The sequence below is a fragment of the Lonchura striata genome, chromosome 1, assembly GCF_050655825.1.
Source record: "Lonchura striata isolate lonStrDom1 chromosome 1, ASM5065582v1, whole genome shotgun sequence".
NCBI lineage: Eukaryota > Metazoa > Chordata > Aves > Passeriformes > Estrildidae > Lonchura > Lonchura striata.
Window position 1 is genome coordinate 115,198,532 of NC_140703.1, and position 22,282 is coordinate 115,220,813.

At 41.2% G+C, this 22,282-nt stretch overlaps 1 protein-coding gene across 1 annotated transcript in view; it reads left to right on the top strand.

The window, feature by feature from the left end:
- DSCAM (DS cell adhesion molecule) overlaps nucleotides 1-22,282 on the top strand; it is a 446,056-nt gene that overhangs the window by 410,526 nt on the left and 13,248 nt on the right. The window contains exons 29-32 of the mRNA XM_021527473.4: nucleotides 4,858-4,973; nucleotides 7,619-7,768; nucleotides 11,459-11,656; nucleotides 15,476-15,778. Of these exons, the coding sequence (XP_021383148.3) occupies nucleotides 4,858-4,973; nucleotides 7,619-7,768; nucleotides 11,459-11,656; nucleotides 15,476-15,778 (767 nt within the window). The remainder of the gene's footprint in view (nucleotides 1-4,857; nucleotides 4,974-7,618; nucleotides 7,769-11,458; nucleotides 11,657-15,475; nucleotides 15,779-22,282) is intronic.

Here is a 22,282-nt window from a genome sequence, read left to right on the forward strand (position 1 = left end):
ATCATTTGTCCTTGGTGCCCAGCTGGAGCAGGAATTGTTTTGTCTCTGCTCTGTGCACAGAGCTCAGCATCCCATCATGTGAAGCCCAGACCCACACACTAAAGAATCACAGAATCTGAAAAATAGAAAAGCTCAAACCTGAGGCATCTTCATGAAGAAACCCAGCAGGGACCAGCTGAAGGCCCTGCATGGAGACTCTCATTCCCAGTGACAACCACTCAGAGCCCTCTGCAGAGCTGGTAATGCTCTGCCCCAGCCCTGGCTGCCTTCTCAAGCCTTGCCAACACTTCTACAAGGCCATTTCAGAGTCTCACTCCTCTGACACTTAGAAAACTTCACCAAACTTCCCTCAGAAGTGCCCAAGTTTTACCCACTTTTCCTTTGCTGATTGTTACCAAATTAAGGAATTTTTGTCTTCCCTGTACTCAGGGAGCAGCCAGATCCTCTCTTAGTCCTTAGGTCAGACCTGTTTTTCCACCATTTCATTTGGCTTTTCCTTTCACCAGCACTTAAACATGGTCATCAAACCAGTTCCTCTCATCTCATTTATTAACAAATAACCTTGGTTTTAGCACATAAACATATTTTATATTTCTTTTCTAAAAGTTTGAACAAAGGCAAATGACTGTTAAATCAGAACTTCAGAGGAAATAGAGGACATAGGCTTACACTTACAGACATGCCAGAACTGGGAATTCTCATTTGTGACAAATCTGTGAAATACATTCAACCAAAACCTGAGCTACCCACAAACAACAGATGTTCCTGAAGATGTATCATGTGAATAATGAAAGGATAATAAACCCTTTCCAAAACAACAGTCTCATATGATAAAGGCCCTGATCATTATATATATATATATAATATATAAATCAATCAATCAATCAAATAAACAAATAAATAAATACATATATAATATTATATAAAGCCCCATATTTTTATATGTGTTTATGATTTCACCAAAATCTCCTATGATAAAAATATCAAGAAAGGGGGTATTTGGGGCAAGGGCAGAGGAGATGATTCCCTGCTTGGAAGGAAGGGTGAAGCCTGGAGAGAGCTCTGTGTATCTTTCCCATTGAGGAGATTTTTGAGTGAGTGTAAATCGGATTAAAAATGGAGCTTTAGTCTTTGCTTTGAGAATCACTGGCTTTGGCTGTGTAAGTCAAATGTCTGTGGAGCAGGATAAGTCAGCAGTTTAATGGGAGCTGCACAACTCATTGTTGATACCTTTCACACACAAATAAAAATCCCTGCTGTTGTATAAGCACAGCTTTTTAATATTTCTTTTGGGTGAAAGCATCAGTCCAGCCACGCTCTTTGTAACAGTTCACTGTGAATCAGTTTAGCAATTCACTGAATTTTCAAATTTTGGACACAAGGTGAAGAATCTTTCATCCCCAAATATTCTGATTTCTTTTCCCATATGTTTTTACAACAAACTGTGGACTCTTTCAAAATGCCCTATACAATGTACTTGCTCTGGAAAAGGCCTTCTAATCCACAGACTCAACACAAAAGCTGCACTCAGACCAAAGCACCAGCTGCCCAAATACCTGTTTTAAATAGTGACAAAAGCAGGGGCTTTAGTAGAGTAAAAGAATACAGCAAAGTACTGAGAATACTGAGGAATTCTTCAAAATGCAGAAATCTCTGGGGAGATCTCACTGAGGCATTTTCATTTCCTGGAAGGATCTTTGGAAAAGGAGAGGGATTTTTAATATGGGCAGACAGTGACAGGAAAAGGAGCAGGGGTTTTAAACTGAAAGGGGACAGGTTTAATTAAATATTAGGCAGAAATTCTTTACTCAGAGGGCAATCAGGCACTGGAACATGTTGTGCAGAGAAGCTGTGGATTCTTCATGCCTGGAAGTGTCCAAGTCCAGGCTGGACAGGGCTTGGAGAAACCTGGGATAGTGGTAGGTGTCCCTGCATGGGATTGGAGTGAGATGATTTTTAAGGTCTTTTCCAGCCTAAGACATGATTCTGTGATTCTGTGACCCAGCCTCCTGACAATCTCCCAGTGCCTAATGATTTGGAGCTTAGAGATTCTTTGAACCAAAGGGAATTAATTCTGTTATACACAGAATTACAAGGTCTGACAAGAAAAGCACATGTTTATGTTTGGGAATTTTATGTCTGTAAATATTAAAAAATAAAGATAGATACATTTTATCCCTTTAAAGAATTAATCATTGGACTTCTCATCCACCAGACCATTAAAATATGTTTACCTGAATTTAGTTTAGGAAATACTTCTAATCAAGCTTCAAAGCTGAAACCTTCTTTGCCCTATTTCCAAGCCCTAGAGGCTCTTCATTGCTTTTGGCACTCTAGGATTCTATATCTTGAACGCTGATCTGTTGTGGTCTGCAAAAAAAAGAATTCAAAGTTCCCTGAGCCAGAATAAGAGAGCATCCTAATCAGCAACAACCCCCTTGCTTCTGCCAGCTGCCTGTGCTGTGTTTGGACACCCCATGTCACTGCTGCATGCAGGGGAATTAATTAGCTCAGCAAGGAGGAGGAGGCACAGCCCACAAACCAAGGAATAACTCTCCAGAATAGCAGGGAATATTCCTGAATGTGGAGAGGCCTGGGTTCCAGTTCTGGCTTGAAAAACCTCCCACATATTTTGCATGGAGCTAGCCCTAGAGCAAGCCAAGGTTGGGATTGGGAATTTTCTCATGTCAGGTGAGCAGTAAAACTGAAAATCCGTGATGCAAACAATGCTTCCTGTGTTGGTTGAGTACTTTCTAATAATGGAAATACAGAGCATTCATCCTGCTGAAGAGCTCCAGCTCTGGGATTCTGGGATCTGCATTCCCTGAGCAGGAATCTGATCCCACCCCTTTGTCTCTGCATCCCCAGTGGGTGCAGAGGGGTGCAGTGATGCATCTCCCAGACTCAGTCATGCACTGCACAGACTCAGATGCATCTGACTCTGTGCATCCTGCAACTATTGGATTATTGAAATTTGGCATAAAAATCACCAGTTTTCTTCTTTACATTGAAAGAGGGCAGGTTTAGATTGAATATTAGGAAAAAATTCTGTATTCAGAGGGCAGTGAGGCACTGGAACAGATGTTCTGCATTTGCTCTACAACTTTGGGCAAGTCTAGAGCAGTCCAACTTTCCAAGTGCCTCTATCCAAGCATATTTGGCATGCAGATAAAATATTACTGTCTGATTCTCTTAACATTTCAGCAACCTGATTGGCATCCACTCTGTGCAGAGACTTAGAGAACACCAGTGGGCAATTTATCTGCATTTGGCAATACTACAAATCTTTGAAAATTTATGTGTTTAGTAAGACCCTGTGATGACCATTCTCCCCTGGTTATATACGGAGAAAAGTCTGGAAAGCCCTGGGAGGCTCTCCTGATACTTTGCTTCCATGATAATTGGATGAGGCACCAGTTGTGGCCTGTTTGACTGCATATCAACTGTCCATGTGTATGTTATGGGAACAGCACCATCTAATCACCCAGGAGAAGAGAGAGACATTAAATGTGGGATGTATAGATGGTGCTAATGCTGGGGACCACAACAGCAGGGAAAGCCAGGAGGTGAAAATCAGAGAGGTGCCCCCAGGTTCCTTGTGGATCTCACTCTTGGATTTGGAGCAGAACCACTGACCACAGGGCGAGAAAATTCCTCCAAAAAAGGACTCCAGGAGAACCTCCAAACCTGAGGTTACTGTTGTGGAGACACAGCAGGAAGTTAACACAAATTTCTCAGAGATGTGGGCTCACCACACATGGATTAATCTCCTGTGCTCACAGAAGAGCTGAGCTGATCCCTTTAAGAGTTCTCTGCTGATTCCATTAACCACAATAACTCACTGCCAAAGCAGAATTAAATTGAGTGATCTGCATCTATTCTACACTAGAAAATGAGCCTCCACTTGGATCTTACAGCTCTTTGAAGCCTGAGCACCTGGATCACTGCTGACTGATTTGTCTCAACTCTCCACAGCCTCCCTGCGTGAAGTATTTGCAAATATTTCATTTCATCCAGAGAGTAATTACATCTAAAAGGGCAAAATGTTCCTGTTTAGTGCAATCTGAAGGTTTCTTCGTGCAAGTTCTGTGCTAGAAATGACTGTGGCACTTGTTTTTACCATCCATTTTCATTTGCTTTTGGTAGACAGCTCATTTAAGAAGTGATTTTCTGGTACACAAACTTCAAAATGAAATAGTTTCAATTTGCATGATGATAAAATAATTGGTTTATGTTCTTTTTTAGATTATTGCATCAATCAATTAGACATAATCCACAGATGTAAACAAGATTTGCAATTTTTGTCTTGGAACATCAATGAGACTAAAGCCTTTATTTATTTTATGCAATCTATGAATATTATACCTAGTTATTAATTTGCTTTTTCATTTATCAGTCAAAGTGATATTTGAAACTTAGCTAATTAAAAATAATGAAAAGATAAAAAAACAATTAGAAATTACTCAAGACATCATTTTCCTACCAACCTGTTTGATCAGCTGTGTGTTGCTTTACTCAGATTCACGAGGGGTGAAAGAAAAGGTCTATCTCCCAAAGTGTTTTTATTCATTTCATTATGACAACACTTGAAGAAAACTGTGAAATTCTCAGGTTCCTGCTGATGGAGGACAGACCACATCCCTCCACACTGTGCATTCATCTCATGCCTTGCCATGTGCAATAAATTAATACCAGGCACTTGTTCTGAAGAGGGCAAAATCAAATATATGAGTGCTTTTTGCTGATTATGGTCACATTGGGGTTTTTTTGAGCTGGACAGATTGAAAATTAGGAAGTTTGCAAATATCTTTTCATTTGGGCTGAATGTTAACGTCTTCACTTCTCTTTTGTTTTCAGCAAGAACACCAGGACATCAGACACACTTAATAAGCAGCAGCAAACACTGAGGATGCACATAGACATTCCCAGAGCACAGCTGCTGATAGAGGAGAGGGACACCATGGAGACCATTGGTAAATTGAGCTTTTTTTCCCCTGGTTAATGTAACAGGTCCTTTTAGGTGGAATTCCTTTAGTCCACACCTTTTCCCTGCTGCACACATCAAGAGAAAAGAGCTACAAAGTAATTTGAAAACTGAACTGGGGTTTATTTTCCCTCCTCTTTGAGTTATTTCCCACTAAAAGTAATCTCAGTATAGGATCTAAAATAATGCAGGACATTAGGAAAATGAAACTGTTGGAAAGAGTTTCTTGAAGAAAATGTACTTGAGGACTGGCAGTTTTATGATTTTCATTCTGATTTCTCATTTGGCTCTGACTAGGCAGTTGGATCACTGACATTACTTAAAGGGAAAATGAAATTCTGAAACTGCACTCTCAGTATCTGAAGATTTGCTACAGCTAACTTTTAAAACGTACACGTTGCATATTGTATCCACCTGTTCACAGCACATGATATTTCAACATTTTGATCAGTTTTCAGCTTCTGTGTATCCATGCAAAATTCAAATCTAAACTGTTTGATGCTACAGAAAACAAGATTTCTCATGGGGCTGCTACTGAACTGAAGTGTTACAAGAAATAAAATTGTTTGGTGTTGGGTTTTTTTTCCCCAATAATTTGAAAATATCTGGAAACACAGAATAGAAATGCATCCTGATGGCATGACTGTATGAGCAAGACACTCCTGACTGCCCTTGTCAGATTTCTAACTTTACATTTTTTGGATAAAAATCTGTATAAAGGAAGCTGGCAATGTAACAGTATCCAGGGATGGTGTGGCCAGAGAGGAAAGTCAGCAAGATGTGAGCAGCATCTCTGCACCTCCTGTTCATGCCCATTCCAGGTTTGAAAAGGAGACTTACAGACTTTGTAAAATCATTATTTGAGCTCCCCAAAGTCTGCCCTTTGTGCCAGGCTTCATCCTAAAGACAGCTTTAACTTTTAAGTGGCAGCTGCTGAGCAGTGGGGGGTTCCAGTGAAAATACTCCTAGAGCCTGAGCTGCAGCAATGCCATCAGGGCCTTGCTAAGAGGCAGCTTTCCACCCAGAATAAGCAGGGATTTTGGCAGGGTTGGACAGAGCTTTCTGCCAAGAGCCTTTATTCCCAACCTGAATAAGAGCTCATCTTTTGCCAGAGACAGAGTGATTTGATTCCTAATGTTATTCTATTTATAGCCTTCTTTGGGTAAAAAATGTGTGTTCTGTTATTGTGCAGAACTGTTCACCCTAATGGTGTCTTGTCCAGTTAAAAAAAAAAATAAATCCAAAACAAAACCCAGGAATGCTTAAAAGAAGTGGATCAACCTCTGCTGACTAGTAAATGCCCAGAAGTCCTGCTGCTGCCAGTTCCTTAGAACACATTACAAAACTATATAGCACAGCATAGCAGGAAATCCTTGAGGCTTTTCTTGCAATTCTGAATGGATAAAAAGACTGTAAAGAATGCAAAAGAAAGTCTGATAGCACACCAAATTGTTGTTCTGCAAGCACAAAGGCAATGAAAGATTTATTGCTATTAAACCATCCATGACCAAGTGGGCCAGATTCCTCCTTGGAGCAAAAAAAAATATGATACAGAGATCACAACTGGGAAAAAAATTTAAAAAGGAAGCAAGTGCTGTATAGCCCTGCAATGATCAAGGTCTGTGTAGAAATTTGGAGAATATATCCAAATTCTGCTTCTGAAGAAACAGAAGCAGAACCACACAGCAGGAAAGGTTAGTGCTCACCTTTTTCTTCCTTCCCAAGGTCAGGCTTAACCTCACACCTTTATCTGAAGCTGCAGAAAAAACCAGTCCTGGGTCAGGATCATCCCTTCTGCAATATTCTGTCCCTGCAAAGGAGAGAGAGGGTTGGTTAGCAACACCCCCTAACAACCTCCTTTTGGGAAGACAGGGGTGGTTTCTCTGAGGACATTGCTAATCATGCTAATAAAGAGAAATAAATGGAATATGTCGTTGAAAAGCTCATCTGAGCTCTGTGAAAGTGGAGGGGAAGAGGGCAGTGTTCAAAGGATGAGACTGAAGGAATTGGGGCCACAAATGACAACACACAAATCAGCTCTTTGTGAGCATGTTTAACAGTCTGCCCCAGCTGCACGTCTCTAAGGTGAAATCACCAGGAAAAATGAAAGTTATTTGTTGCCCTGATTTTTAAAAGTGATAAGTTTTCTTTTATAGTTGTTTTGAAAGTTTTAAAGTTTTTTTAGAAGTTTTCTATACCTTCTGATGTTTACATATTTCTACTGGAGTTCCTCACACACTGTTCATGTAAATAATGATTGTTTTGCATTTTTTGTGGGAGGAGAGAATAGATGGATTTTGGTTTGACCATTGTGGTTGAATAGATGGCAATTTCACCCTCCAATCCACTGTCACTTTTAGAATTCTATATATTGCGAGGTCAGAATTTTCTCTTTTTCTCTTTTAAACTCACCAAACTCCATTTGTGTCTGATAGTGACAGTTATTCTTTAGTTTTATATGGGGTTTGAGTTTAAACCCAGAGGTTTAAATTCCCTTCAAAGCCACCTGGGCCCTGCAGAGAGCAGGAGCTGCTCTGCCCTCCGTGGCTGTGGACACTGGGGGCTCGCTGCAAAGCTCTAATAAATACAAAGGCAGCACTCTGTGCTCATTATCTGATTAATTCCCACTTGCAGACGACAGATCCACGGTTCTGCTGACTGATGCTGACTTTGGAGAGACGTCCAAGCAGAAGTCCCTGACTGTCACCCACACGGTCCATTACCAGTCGGTGTCACAAGCCACAGGGCCACTGGTGGATGTCTCAGATGCCCGGCCAGGAACGAGTAAGCACACCAAAAAACAGGGGTTTTTTTAGAGGGGAAAAAGCTGTGACAAAATACAACTCTGCTCCTGCATTTCCATCCCCATCCTTCTGTCTGAGAGTGGAGAGAAATCTATTTAGGTCAGCAGAGGACATTTCTTTAACTATTGCACGTAGTGATTCGGTATGGGGAAAATTGCATGTGCATCTGAAATGGAGGTGTAATTGAAATAATTCATACCTGGCCTTCATTAAACCAAATGCATGCTAGATTTTAATTTCCAGAATTTACTGGGTAAATTACCTTAATGGCTTTTAGTGTGTAATACACTTTTTTTCCCTCTGTGATCAATCTTTACTGTATTTCAAAAGCAACTTTCCTCCTACCTCTCCATCAGGCAAAAAAAAAGCAATTCTCATTATTACTTTTTCTGAAAAGTTGTATTTCTGGCTTTAGTTATTATGGTAAATTACTTTTCCCAGATATATTCATGCCAAGTTGTTCTCCTAGTGATTAAAATACTATCATAAATTAATATACTGATGCAATCCATTCTTCTCATTCCTCTCATGAATGTGTTCCATATCTATGTAAATGGGTAAAAAAAAAAATACTAGTTTGAATGATTATTTATGAGTTAGAAATTCTACCAAAATGTAGTACACTGCAGTGTGCAGTTTCTGAAATCTCTTATTTCTGTCTCCTGATTGTTTCAGAATTCCCTTGTGAGTTTGGTGAACATAGATGCTGAAAGCTCAGTTGCTAGAATGCAGATAATTCAAAAAATCCATTTCCACCGCGGTCTTTTAATTAAGAAGTGTTCTAGTCCTGGCCTTAGTGCTTTTTTAGCTCTTTCATCTTTTTTCAAGTCATTCCTCGAGGACTAGATTTTCTAATAAGGAAAGAGGCATCACGCCAAAACCTCACACCTGTGTCATACCACAGATCTTTATAGCACCTTCCTTTCTAAAGCCTCTTTGTGCTCAGTTCTGTGCTCGATTCCTCTGCAGCCAGGGAGAGAATTCCTTCAAATTAAATGTGGATTTAACTCATGTGGAAGAATATGATCAGTGTCCAGCCCTGCTTGGAAATAAAAACCCACCAGCACTTTTATTAAGCAGTACAGATCTGATTGCAGCAGTGCACAGGGCTGGGTCAAAGACTTCCAGCTAATGTTTTCTGGATTTAAGACACTAATCCAGCTTTGTTGCAGGCTGGGTGATGGGATTTTGTCTAGACTTTGTCTAGAGCCACCACTTCTGCTGTGAAGAGGAGAGCAGAGCCCAGCTGGGTGGCTCAGAGGTTATGGACCCTCCTGTCTGAGCCCACTCACACTCACTGAGTGACAAATATTCCTTTACAGCATATTTGAAGTTCTTCTCCTGTCCTTATTTCTTTATTTAGGGAAGAGTTGCTCTGTGAACCTTTGCCTTGCTGATCCCAGCTCTCTCCAGTTGTGTTTGATGGCAGAGCTGGCATAACCAGAGCTCCAGCTGTGTTTCATCCCACTGCCACCTCTGGAATTGCTGTGCCTGTGCTGCACAGCCCCTGACAGAGGCACAGCACAGCTGGGGCTGAGCTCCTGCTCCTCAGGGTGAGGACTGAGCTCCTGTGGGCTGGCAGAGGCTCTCCCAGCTCATTCCCAGTGCTGACAGGACCCTCCTGAGCCACAGCATCAGAGGTTGAGGTCCAGAGGGACATCTGGGCACCAGCAAGGGCTGGCTGCTCAGGGACATCGCCAGATGGCTTCTGAATGTCCCCAAGGGTGGGAACTCCACCTCCAGTGTGGGCAGCCTGTGCCAGAGCTCAGTCTCCCTCACATTAAAGTGTTTGCTGATGTTCAGGAGGAAGCTTCCAAGTTTCTCCTTGTGGCCATTGCCCCTGGTCTTCTCACTGGGCACCACTGACAGAAACTTGTCTCTTGTCCTGTCTTGTCCTCTTGTCCCTCAGGTATTTCTGTACATCAACAGCATTCCCCCAAACCTTCTCTTCTCCAGAGCAGGCAGCCCCAGCACTGTGCCAGGAGCTGTTCCCACCAGCATTCTCCTTCTGTTCTCTACGTTGTCCCTTGGGTGAGGCTCGCTCCTGGCCACACCACAGCCACGTGCCACATTCCCAGGTGTTGGTTTGTACCACACTGAGCACGGATTTGGATGTTGTCCATGTGAGGCAGCTCTCTGCTGCACCACCAGGAGGATCAATTGTCAGTGGCACCAGGTTCTAATTTTTCCACTGCTGTAGGGAAAAAAAAGGAGAAGGATCAGACCATTATTTGTAAATAAATGCCTTGTTTCTTTGAAGCAGCAGAACACAAATTCTCACTGGGAGTGCTTAGGCAGAAGCAGTGCTCAGAGTCATTATCTGGGTATTGCTTTTTCTTTCAATTTCTTCTGCTAAAGTCTCTTACCTCAAAGACTGACAACTTCATCATTTGAATGTCAAAGAACATTTTGAATAGATTTGAATTTTTCATTTTTAATACCCTTTCTATTGTTAGTGATATCCTTTCAGAAGCTTTGAAGAGAAATCCTTCAGTGCTGATGTAGTCACTCTCTGTTTGCCACATAATGATTTTTCTCTTGCCCTTGCTTTGTTAGATTCACTTTTAGGGCAGAATTCTTTATTAATAAGTTCAAGGAGGTCAATTTTAGCACATGGTTTGCTTTTACAATCTTGGTCGCTATATTATCTCTAAGTTAATTTAAAAAGTACAATATTGATGACCTTAAACCAGTAGCAGATGATTTTTTAAAGTTTGAGAAATTGCATTAATTTACTAATTGTTCCAAAGCGGTCAAATCTTTATGAACCTGTTCTCCCTGAAACTCTGATGTTATTACAGCTTATGTTTTATGTCTTGGCCACTTGTTAAAATAGGAAATCTGTAGCTGATACATAGTGTGATGTGGTAACAGTATGTCCTGAAGAGGGAATTACAGCCCCACATTTCTGAGCACATCTATTTAAAAACTGACATCAGGTACCTGGTGCAGGCTGTGTCTGTGGGCACATCTATGCTGATAATTTACCTTGCACTTCACTTGAGGTGTGGTGTGAAATCCCTGACCAGATCTACTTGCCTTTTGCCCTTTCAGTTCTCAGAGTGGTTTTGGTGCTGGAGACCTGCTTGTCTTGGAGTAAATGGATAATGAATGTGTCAATGGAAGAATGATGGGGTCCTCAGCCCTTCAGTTCCACCCTTGATAAAATATAGAGTTTCATTAGAAAGAGAGTAGTTCTAGAAAAGCATCAGCAGTTTGGTAATGATCAGCATTAACACTGTTCATTCTTTTCCCCAGAAATAATGTCTTGAGTTTGGAGTTTTTTAACAAAGATTATTTCAGTGGCCATCTCCTTCTGGAAGGGGAAAGTGAAGGGCTGGGCACTGATCTCTCTGCTGACCAGGGACAGGACACGTGGGAATGTTTGGAGCTGAGTCAGGGAAGGATTGGGTTGGATTTTAGGTAAAGGTTCTTCACCCAGAGGTGGTTGGATGAATGGTCACGGCCCCGAGGCTGCCAGAGCTCCAGGAGTGTTTGGACACCACTCCAGGGATGCCCAGGGTGGGATTGTTGGGGGGTCTGGGCAGGGCCAGGGCTTGGACTGGATGATCCCTGTGGGTCCCTTCCAGCTCAGAACACTCTAGGACTCTGTGATTCTGACAGGGCTGGTCTCCATTCCTTCCCAACCCCTCTCTGCCATCCCTCACAGATCCCACCACGAGGAGGAGTGCCAAAACCGGACCCACCGCGCGCAACCGCTACGCCAGCCAGTGGACCCTCAACAGACCCCACCCCACCATCTCAGCCCACACCCTCACCACAGACTGGAGGCTCCCCACGCCCAGGCCAGCAGGATCAGTGGACAAGGAAAGTGACAGCTACAGTGTCAGCCCCTCGCAGGACACAGGTACGGACAGGGCTCTCCGCAGGGACACCGGGACTGCAGCAGCTCCTGGCATCCCATTGCTGAGAGCATCCCAGCAGCTCCTGGCATCCCATTGCTGACAGGATCCAGCAGCTCATGGAATTCCCATTGCTGACAGGATCCAGCAGCTCCTGGCATCCCATTGCTGACAGGATCCCAGCAGCTCCTGCCATCCCATTGCTGACAGGATCCAGCAGCTCCTGCCATCCCACTGCTGACAGGATCCAGCAGCTCCTGCCATCCCACTGCTGACAGGATCCTCCCAAGTCAAAGGATCAGAGGTTGAGGTCCAGAGGGACACCTGGGCACTGCTCAGTCCAGCCCCTCTGCTGAAAGCAGGGTGAGCTAGGGCTGGCTGCTCAGGAACATCCCCAGATGACTTCTGAATATTCCCAAGGGTAGGAACTCCACCTCCAGTGTGGGCAGCCTGTGCCACCTGGTCTGTTCCTGGGTGTGCCTTGTTTGGAGCTCAGGTGTCGTTGTTCTTCCCTTGCCAGGATGGTTTTTGTGTAGGTTATGTATGAGGGGTGCCAAAAATGCTTGGAGAGATAATGACAACAAATACTGTGCTTCTGGTTCCTCATTCCACACACATCCTTTGAAACACATCCTTCCTTTGAAAGACAAGGTTGTAAATTTTCCTGTAGCTTCCTGAACCAAAAAGCAAAAGTAGGAGAATTTGACTAGGAATGGACAATATTAGTCAGCAAGAATATCCTTGAGTTGTATTTGGAATGATTTTAGGATTTGAATAATCTTCAGGTTAGTATTTTTATTTTCCTGTTCATGTAATATGTTCATTCTCAGTGGGAAAGAGGGGAAAAAAAAAAGGGAAACTCTAGAATTAGAGTCCAAGTAAAAATCCATTCATAGCACTGAATTCTGCAGCAGCTGGCCAGGATTTCCCTGAGAAACAGCATGGGGTTTATTCCTCTAGATGGCAAGTTTGGAGACCCTGAACACATAGTCTACCTGCAGCCCTCCTCTCTTCTTGATGCCTTCACATCATAAATGCAACTGAGGGAAAAAAGCTTTTTTCACTGTCTTATGCTGAAAAAGCAACCAAAAAAAGGCAAATAAATGAGTAAATTTTTAACTAGAAGAACAATCATAAAGTAAATCTAATAAAGATTAAAAGGGAAGAAAGGTAAAATATTTCTCAAAGAGAAGTCTGACCAAACTGAAGCCAGGCTTGCTCTGGCTTCCTCAGGAGGAATTGCCAACTGCCTCTCCTGATTTTAGGAGAAAGGTGTTCACAATGTGTTATAGCTACCAAGCAGTGGATGTGAGTGGCCTTTCACCTTAAAAATCAGTTTGACTCGTTTGTTTTCTGTATAAGAACAAGTATCTGACTTCACTCATATTTAGTAATTTACAGCCTGGAGTTCTCAATGTTCCATATTTCACCCTCTTAAACCCCCATGTTTTCTCCATGGGGTAATGGCAGTCACTAGATTCCTCCAGCCAGCTGACAAACTTCAGGTAGAATTATCATGCATTTTTAAGATTATTAAATATACAAATCTAAATATAAATAGAAAATCTCCTCTCAGAAACCCTTTCTGTACACACTCCAGATTTCAGGTGCATTTGGTTGTATTCCAACCTGTTGTCACCCAAGGATATTTTCCAATGTGTGTGGCAAAGGGCAGAAATTAAATTTACTACATCCAATTATGTAAACAGACTTTATAATCTATATTTTAACAAGCCTACTTTTCTACTCTGTGTCTACCTTTGAGCTCATGGTGATTTATGTGAGGGATAGCAAGCTTTAGATCAAGAAAGCTTTTCTTGTGCCAAAAAGCAGCTCTATTATACCACTTGGTTTCTGGGAAAAGAGTAGAGCCCATTTAATTTAAGTGCTTCAGAAGTTTAAAACTTTCAAATAAACATATGTAGCCAAATTATGTGTTCAGGAATCAATTGAGCTAATGTGCACATTTGATCACTTCTCCAATCTGGAGTTCAGATTTCAGGAGCTGGTTGATGCAGTTGATATTTGGCAGAATTTAGCACTTATCAAAACAATTCCAGGCTTACAAAGCAGCAGCTTTTGAGCTCAGGAGAAATGCCTGGCAGCATTTCATAGCTGTGACCGAGTTCTAATGTTCTAACTAGAGGCCATTAGAAATTTCCTGATCAATCTGTACTCATGAAGTTCAAGAAGTTTCATAAAGCTCACCCCAGGCTTGGATAAACTTCCATCAAATCTAAAGCAGATGTTCAAGCAGATTGGTTCTGGAATATTCTCCCTCTTGGCATGGGAATATGGGAAGCTGCAGGTCCTGAGCTTCAATGGACCAAGCTGTGACCTTTGCATGACCACGATATTCACACGCACTGCTCCATGGCACTGGTCAGCTGCTGCCTCCTGGGAGTTTCCAGCTGACCAGAAATATGGGAAGACATCACTGAGGCCTGATGTACAAATCAAATGTGAAAAATGGAATGATGTTTCCTGTGGGTGGAAAGAAAAAAAAAAATCAAAAGAAACCCTGTTAAGTTCTGGTCAGCTCCAAATCTTAAGCAAGTTACAGCATCTTGCAGAAGTACTTGTCATTTTAAATAATGGATGGTCATGTTTAAAAGTGGCAGGAGTATCATTCTTTGTACACAATGAAAACTGATGCAGGGGTGCAGGCACACAATAAAAAAAGATAAAGATTTGCAATAATGACACGCTTGCCTCTGGCTGCTGCAGGAGGTCCATTTTTATGAATTAGCTATTACACTGTGCCTGTTTATTGAACATCACCAACAAGCAATGTCTGAAATTGCACAGATTTTGTGATGGAACACGACTTCTGCCCAAGGAACTTTTCAAAATCGTCTCCTCTTCCAGCCCGCTGGAGTAGAAACACTGTGGGTGCAACAGCCCAGCAATTCCATCCCTGCAGAAATGAGCCCTGCATTTCCAGAGTGCTTTTTAATGTATCAGTAGCCATTTACATCTTCAATAAGAGTGTTGTTTAAGAAATATTGATAGTCTCAGAAACTCATCAGCAGAAAAGAACAGCTTGTAGGTCATAATAACCTGTGTGTCAAATATGAATTCCCCCATTAGCTTCAGCAGCACTGAAAAAAGGCAACTGAGTGACTGCAGGCTGTAGTTGCCAAATATTGCTTTCTGAAGACCTTTGTTCCGAATGAAATGAGTTTGTGTTTTACCTGGTGTCTAGAGAGATAATATCTGAGAGCTACTGCCTTCCTATTTGACCTTTGCTCTTAGCACTTTCCCAAAAAAAAAAAAAAAAAAAAAAAAAAAAATATATATATATATATATATATATATATATATATCATATATATATATATGTATAACAGAAGCAAGACCAAAAAGACTTTCCTTTCTCACCTGTACGTAGCCCCAGTGAAATGTTTCTGAGATGCATTAAAAAGATAATGTAGAAGAGCTGTTTCTTATTTTGCAAAATCTGGTTTGTGGGTTTGAAACCTTTTGAAGGCATTTCAGATTTAGAGAAATCATTTTTTGTTGCAAAAAGTAATATTTTTAATGTAGTAAAGGTTATTTTATATATATATATATATAAAAGAAACATGAATTTAATGCTAAAGCACCTAATGCTGCTCACGGGATAAAGCTTTACTTTAGATTATCTGTAATTGTCGAGTTTCTGACTAAACTAACACTTGTGGAGGCATTTGATTTAAATAACCTTGATAATTTCAAGGGCTCTCTGCATTGCTCTGAAATATCATGCTCGTGGCTTTCCTCCTAAAAAAAAAAAAAAGGACTGTGCAGATGTTTTCTCTCTCCCCTTGCTCCCTGGTGCTCAGACCGGGCGAGGAGCAGCATGGTCTCCACAGAAAGTGCCTCCTCCACCTACGAAGAGCTGGCCAGGGCCTACGAGCACGCCAAGATGGAAGAGCAGCTGAGGCACGCCAAGTTCACCATCACCGAGTGCTTCATCTCAGACACGTCCTCGGAGCAGCTGACGGCAGGGACCAACGACTACACGGACAGCCTGACGTCCAGCACGCCCTCCGAGTCGGGCATCTGCCGCTTCACCGCCTCCCCGCCCAAGCCGCAGGACGGAGGGCGCGTGACCAACATGGCAGTGCCCAAGGCGCACCGCCCAGGTGAGGACAACACCTGGGGCACCCCAGGGAGGGTTTCAGCCCACGCCCAAGCTGGGAAGCAGGAGAGGGTGGGATGCCAGCATGGTCGGGGAGATAGAAACGGCGATTGTTTCGCACGGTGGCTTGGGGGAATTTTTAGGGAGTTGTAGGAATGCGATAACTCGTTAGGCTAAACAATCTGCTGGTGGTGTATTTCCACCTTGCTTTTCTGTTCCTCCCCAGGACGGTGTGTGAGGAAGATGTTTTTATTAATTAACCAGTCAAATAGAATGTGTCGTGTCAGTCTATTTAAGCCAAAGTTTCCTTTCCATAAAGGCCTTCTTTTCTTCATTTTATGATGCGTCCTCGTCTGTTCTTGTGTCATTCTTGACACAAGGGTGACAGTCCTTGATGCCTTTTTGGGCTACCTAATAACAGAGAGCAGAAAAAATTATGGAATAAAATGCAGATAATTTATTGAAGAGCCTTCAGGTACATTTCAGGCAGACAAAGACCCCCCAGGAGCTACACCAAAATGGATTAAGTGGGTTTCTATACTTGTATAAGTTTGATCCATTTGAATATTGGGGGTTAATCTTCCAGTTACAGCTTCAGGTAATGAAGTCATTTACCCCAAGTTTGCTCCCTGCAAACTCACTTTTGTTTACATCTCCTGAGACCTGACACATTGAGGTGTCCTTGATTCCCAGGCATGGAGAGGAATTGTAGTGTCTGACCAAAATGGGAAAGCAGAAGCTGACACTCAATATGGATTTACAGCTATAAACTAAAGAATTGCAGGATTATAAATATATGAAAAATATAAAAGCTAAAATCCTAATCTCAGCTAATGAAACACGTGAGCATATTCTCCCACGCACAGGAAACGTGGGAATTTAGGAGCAGAAAGAGGCTGGCTGAGCCATCAAATCCACTCCTCACACTTGCAGCCATCAGGCCGTTGACCCTTCTGGGATAAATAAGACCATATGTGGGTGCATCTGCCCATCTCCAGCTCAGAGCAGCCTCTAATAAACCCTGTCTCACTGCACTGCTTCGTGCTTGGGAGCAAAAGTTGGCTCTCATTAACTGCTCATAAGGACAGATTGCAGGAGCTGTGCTTGTCCCTTCTGCCTCGTGGCTTGTCAGACGTGTAACAACCCTTGGGTGATGTCCTGGAGCTGTGCCACACTCTCGCTTTGACATCACCTAATATCAAACTTGGGATAGCTAAATCAGCAGGGAACAGAAAAATAAGGAGAAAATTAAGACTTCAGCTCCTTGCTGCTTGAAGGGATGTTGCAATGTATTTACAAGGGTTAAGCCAGATGTGCACCAGCCAGGCTGCTTCTAAGTTTGTTTCCAAAGCCTCAAGAATTTGTCAAAGCTACTGAAACATAAATTGTACTAAATTGAAAAAGAAGTGACTAAGAAACCAAATACCAAGACCACAAAAATTAAATAACAAAAAGCTATAAAACATATAGTTTTATAGTTTAAACTATATGTTTAAACTATAACCAATCATATACTCCAGAAAATACAAACAAAAACAAATAAACAAAACAAAACCACCAATCAAAAAATGTATACTTAATAATTTATAAAATCTTTACAGATCTATATATATAATATAAACAACAAACAACTTCTAGTTAATCATATTAATCAGTTATACAGAAATCCTAAATTTCCCACAAAGGTACTTGAGGTACATCCAACTCTAGGGTTCAATCACATTTCCAGACCACAAACATGGTGTTTCTAATGATACTTGAGTTCCCAACAGCACAAGCAGGTTATTTGTGGTACTCTGACATCAAGCAGGTTATAAAATCTGAGAAGATTTGTCAGTTTTTTTACAGGATACAGGATGTGACCACAACAGAGCAGGATTCAAATGGGAAAAAGACATAATTATATTTGTTTGCTTTCTGAAAACATGATTTATTTTATTTTATTTTATTTTATTTTATTTTATTTTATTTTGTATCTTTATTTTATTTTGTATATTTTATTTTATTTTATTTTATTTTAGTACATAATTTTGTCAATGTGAGTGCTGCTACTCAGATCCACAGAAAGCAATCAGTGGTGCTCATCTATGTAAAAAAGAGTAATGAATAATCTCTGGAGAGTTCTTTTTTTCAATATTCACCATAACAAGCACTGCTTGTGAGGACAGATGAATGGAAGGGAGACAGTGGGATGAGGAAGGGTCATTTAAAAGTAAGAACACTGAACAGAAAGCATCAAGGATTTGTCTGGAGAAAGTTAAAAGAAAAATGTGGGAAGAAAAAGCCCAAGCAAAAGGTAGACAGTTATAATACTCAAGGCAGGAAATTAGTGTGTCACACAGATAGATAAGAGGGAAAATAAGTAAGAAATAAAGTACTGGGAGAAATTGCTGATTTCTGTATAGTCACAGGGTAGAACCTCAAACCCAGGAGCTGTAGAAATAGATAAAGATAGAAATATTTTTCATTTCTAACTCCAAAGAAGTAAGATAAATATTTGTCCCTGCTCTGCTAAAGGGAAGCATCTGCATTCACAGCTAAGGCAAAACTGAACTCTTTCCCTTCCAAGCAGTCAACAGATATTTTTTATCATTTCTTTAACAAATATCTCGCCCTCTTTCCTTTCATGTTCCAAATACATTACTTTTGCATATTTAGTATTTGGAAATATTCTAATATATTCCATATAAAGCTGATTTTCTTGAGGGCAGATAGAACCAAAATTTGGTCCCTGTGCTTCAGTAAAAAATCTTCCAGGGATAGAACAATCCTAGAGCCCCTCCAGTGATTTACAGACTTGAAGTCATGTTTAGCTCTGCTATTTTTAATAGCTTTATTTTTTTTTTTCCTTAGCTTTCTTGCTTAGCTTTAACTTTGCTTTGCAGCAAGGAAATTTAATATATTATAAAATTAATAATTAGCTTCATTACCTTGAAAGATTGAGTGATCCAGTGGGGCAATTTGAATTCTGGCCCATAAATATTGAATAATGCATTATTAAAGGTCAGTTTATGAAGAGTTTTAAACAAAACATATGGATAGAAAGAACTTTCACCAGTAGCAGACAGACCAATATTTTAATTTTCAAGTCAGTGAAGAAACACTTACTGGGCATCTTTCTTCTTTTACCCACCACTTCAGAAATTTGCCAAAGGTAATTTGTAATTCAAATAGAATTAATCAAAGTCATTCTCCATTTAAGGACGTGGCGAAAAATAAAAAACTTCAGATATTTGGTTTCAGTAGAGGAGAACATTTGAGATAAATCACTTTGCTGCTTCAGCACGCCTTTATTCTTCCTTGAAGTAAATATTTTCTTTCAAGAGAACTTTCACCTGTTTTCCTGGTGCTTTGCTTTTATTCTCAGTCAATTCAATCTTCCTGGGAAAATGCCACTTTCAATCACTTCAGCCTCCTCTACCTAATTTCTTTCCTCCCTTTTCAAACTGCTACCTGTTGCATCTTATGGGTGCAGTAAAGTTTTGAGAGTTTGCAATAAGTACTATTTGTCTTTCAAAATAATTCCCAACAATTATAAGGCAGTCTGACTAAAGACTGTGAGAAAAACTTATTTTGATAAATGGGGCATTTGGAAATGAATCCACCCAATGGAAAAAGCTGGAAATTAACTCAAAGAAAGTAAATATGGAGTTTGCTGGTGAATTGCTGGGGATGGAGATGAGGCTGAGAGGCTTCCTGGTTCCTGCATCCTCCTTCTTGTCCTTCTTGAAGACAGGAGTGGCATTTGCTTTTCTCCAGTCTTCAGGCACTTCTCCCAATCAATGATTAATCAAAGACTATGGACAGAGGCCTCAATGGCATCTGACAGTTCCCTCAGCATTTGTTAGGCACATTCCATCAAAGCCCAGGGATTTACATATATCCAGCTTGCTTAATCATTCCCTCACCTGATCCTTGTCCACCAGGGGTGAGTCTCTTGCTCCAAACTGTTCCATTAATGTCTTGGACCTGGGATTCCTGAAGGCTGCTCTGGCCACTGAAGACTGAGGCCAATAAGGGGCATTCAGGGTCTCAGCCTTTTCCATGTCCTGTGTCACCAGGTTCCACTCAGCACTGGGGCCACATTTTCCCTGGCCTGCCTGTTGTCACTATAAACTTACAGAAGCCTTCCCTTCCCTTCCCTTCCCTTCCCTTCCCTTCCCTTCCCTTCCCTTCCCTTCCCTTCCCTTCCCTTCCCTTCCCTTCCCTTCCCTTCCCTTCCCTTCCCTTCCCTTCCCTTCCTTCCCCCCTTCTTCCTTTTCCTTTTCCTTTTCCTTTTCCTTTTCCTTTTCCTTTTCCTTTCCCTTTCCCTTTCCCATTCCCTTTCCCTTTCCCTTTCCCTTTCCCTTTCCCTTTCCCTTTCCCTTTTCCCTTTTCCCTTTCCCTTTTCCCTTTTCCCTTTTCCCCTTTCCCTTTCCTGTTGTCTTTCACATCCCTGAAAAGTTTCAACTTCAGCTGGGCTTGGGCTTTCCTACCCACATTTCTGAATCTTTGGACAATGTCTCTGTATTCCCATTGGATTATTCTTGCCTGCTTCCACCCTCTTGGGTGCTCCCTCTCTGTGTCTGAGTTTTGCCAGCAGCTTTTTGTTCATCCATAGAGGCCTCCTAGAATTTTTGCCCGAGTTTCTGCTCACTGAGCTTGGAGAAGGTGATCCTTGAATATCAACCAGCTCTCCTGTGCTGGTGGACACTTTAGCTGATGGTACAAGCAGCTGTAGATGTTTTCTGTATCATTGTCCTCACACCAGGACAGAAGTTTCTCAAGTATATGGAGAACATTTTTTTAAGCAGTCTTCAATTAAAAAAAAACAACAAAACAAAACAAAACAAAAAACCACTAAACTTCAGGAGTTTCTCTGAGTTTTCAAAAGTCCTACCTACAGGAAATGGAACATGGTAGATTTTTTAAATTAATTCCAACATTTGATGTCTTGAAAGCATGTCCCACACTTCCTTGTGTTTTAATCTTCACAACACTGGAAGACTTTAGAAAAAGATAAGATTAGATTAGACCTCATCTGCCCAGACCTTGAATGTGACTCCCTGTACGTGGTGACATTTTTCAGGAAGCCATCAGAACAGTCATGTGTCCCAGGAGGCACCTTAAAAGAGAAAATTGAAGCAGTAAAAACAGCACAGCAGGATTTTAAAGCTGTGGGATAAATCCCGTCCTTTACAAAAGTGAATCTTCTCAGCTCCTGTGCAGTGTTAAAATCCTTCAAGTTGTAAAAATGGTGGTAACACGTTGTTTTCATTGCCTCTTTCTCAGCATCAAAACTCCCAGAAGTTTGGGATTTGGATTATTGTTCTCCTCCCCACTGCTGTCATTAACTACCAGTTCAGTTAGTAAGATCAGGCCCTCAAGAAATCATTTAAGCAGAGCAAAACTGAGGCAATTTTTCATAAAAATATTCATAAATTTCAGCAATTGCAACCCCAAGTTTACCTGTGAGGTTGACAAATGAGTCAGTCCCTCATCCTCCAAAAAAGAGACAAAAATTGGAAAGAAATGCACTCTCTTCCTACCTCCCACTGTGCCATCAAACAGCCTGTAATGTAGATAAATGGAATATAATTGTAGAGGTTCAAAGAGTTTCATAATAATGTTCCTTTTTTTCTGTTTTAAGAATAATAATCACAAATTGAGTTATCATAACAATTATTCTTCACTGCAATAAACATTGCTGGAGCAGTTTATTAAAAATAGATTCCCATTATTATCATTTTAAATCTCAGTAATAGCCTCAGCCAAGAAGCCTGTTGGGTTTTTTCTTCTCTTTACTCCTAAATTATTGTGCTGGAGAAAAGAACTGCTATTAACTGGGAAATATTTTGATATTTTTGCATCCCAAGTACTATTTATGTCTGGGGTTCTTTTGTGGACAGACCACTTACTTGTATCCCCTGGCAATGGAGTTCATGCTTGGAAGGAATAATATCAGACAAGGGCTGGAATGGGAAATATCTGGAAAATTTTCATTTCTTTCAATTTGCAGAAACTTTCTTTCCCACAGGGGTGCTGTAAAATCAAACCCCCAATTATATTTTTTTTTCTCTTGCTAATCAGCAGTAAAAAGAACCTTTGCTTATTTTTGACATTGCCTTTAAGAGTTTGTTTGGCTTGGACCAGGAATTCCCCTACCTGATGTCAGAAAACAAGTTCAAGGTCATTTTTGACCATCCCACCTCCTCAGAAGTGGGGAGAGATCACATGAATGTAAAACCCCTGAAGGACTAAAGCATCCCAAAGGTGATCCTAGAGAAGAAATGCCTCTCAGGGATCTCTAGTAGATTTGGAAATCCACTTAAAGCATCCCAAGACTTTATATCTCAGAACTTCCTCCACAAACTTTCAGCTGGTGAAAGGAACCAGTTTGGAAAGAAATCGTGAGTGGGGAAATATGGCATTTTTGGAGAGGCAAACTCTGAAAAAAAGATTTTCCAGGGACTTATTTCACAGCCATGAAGACGTCAGAGACACCCCACTCTCCATAGGGAACCTGAGT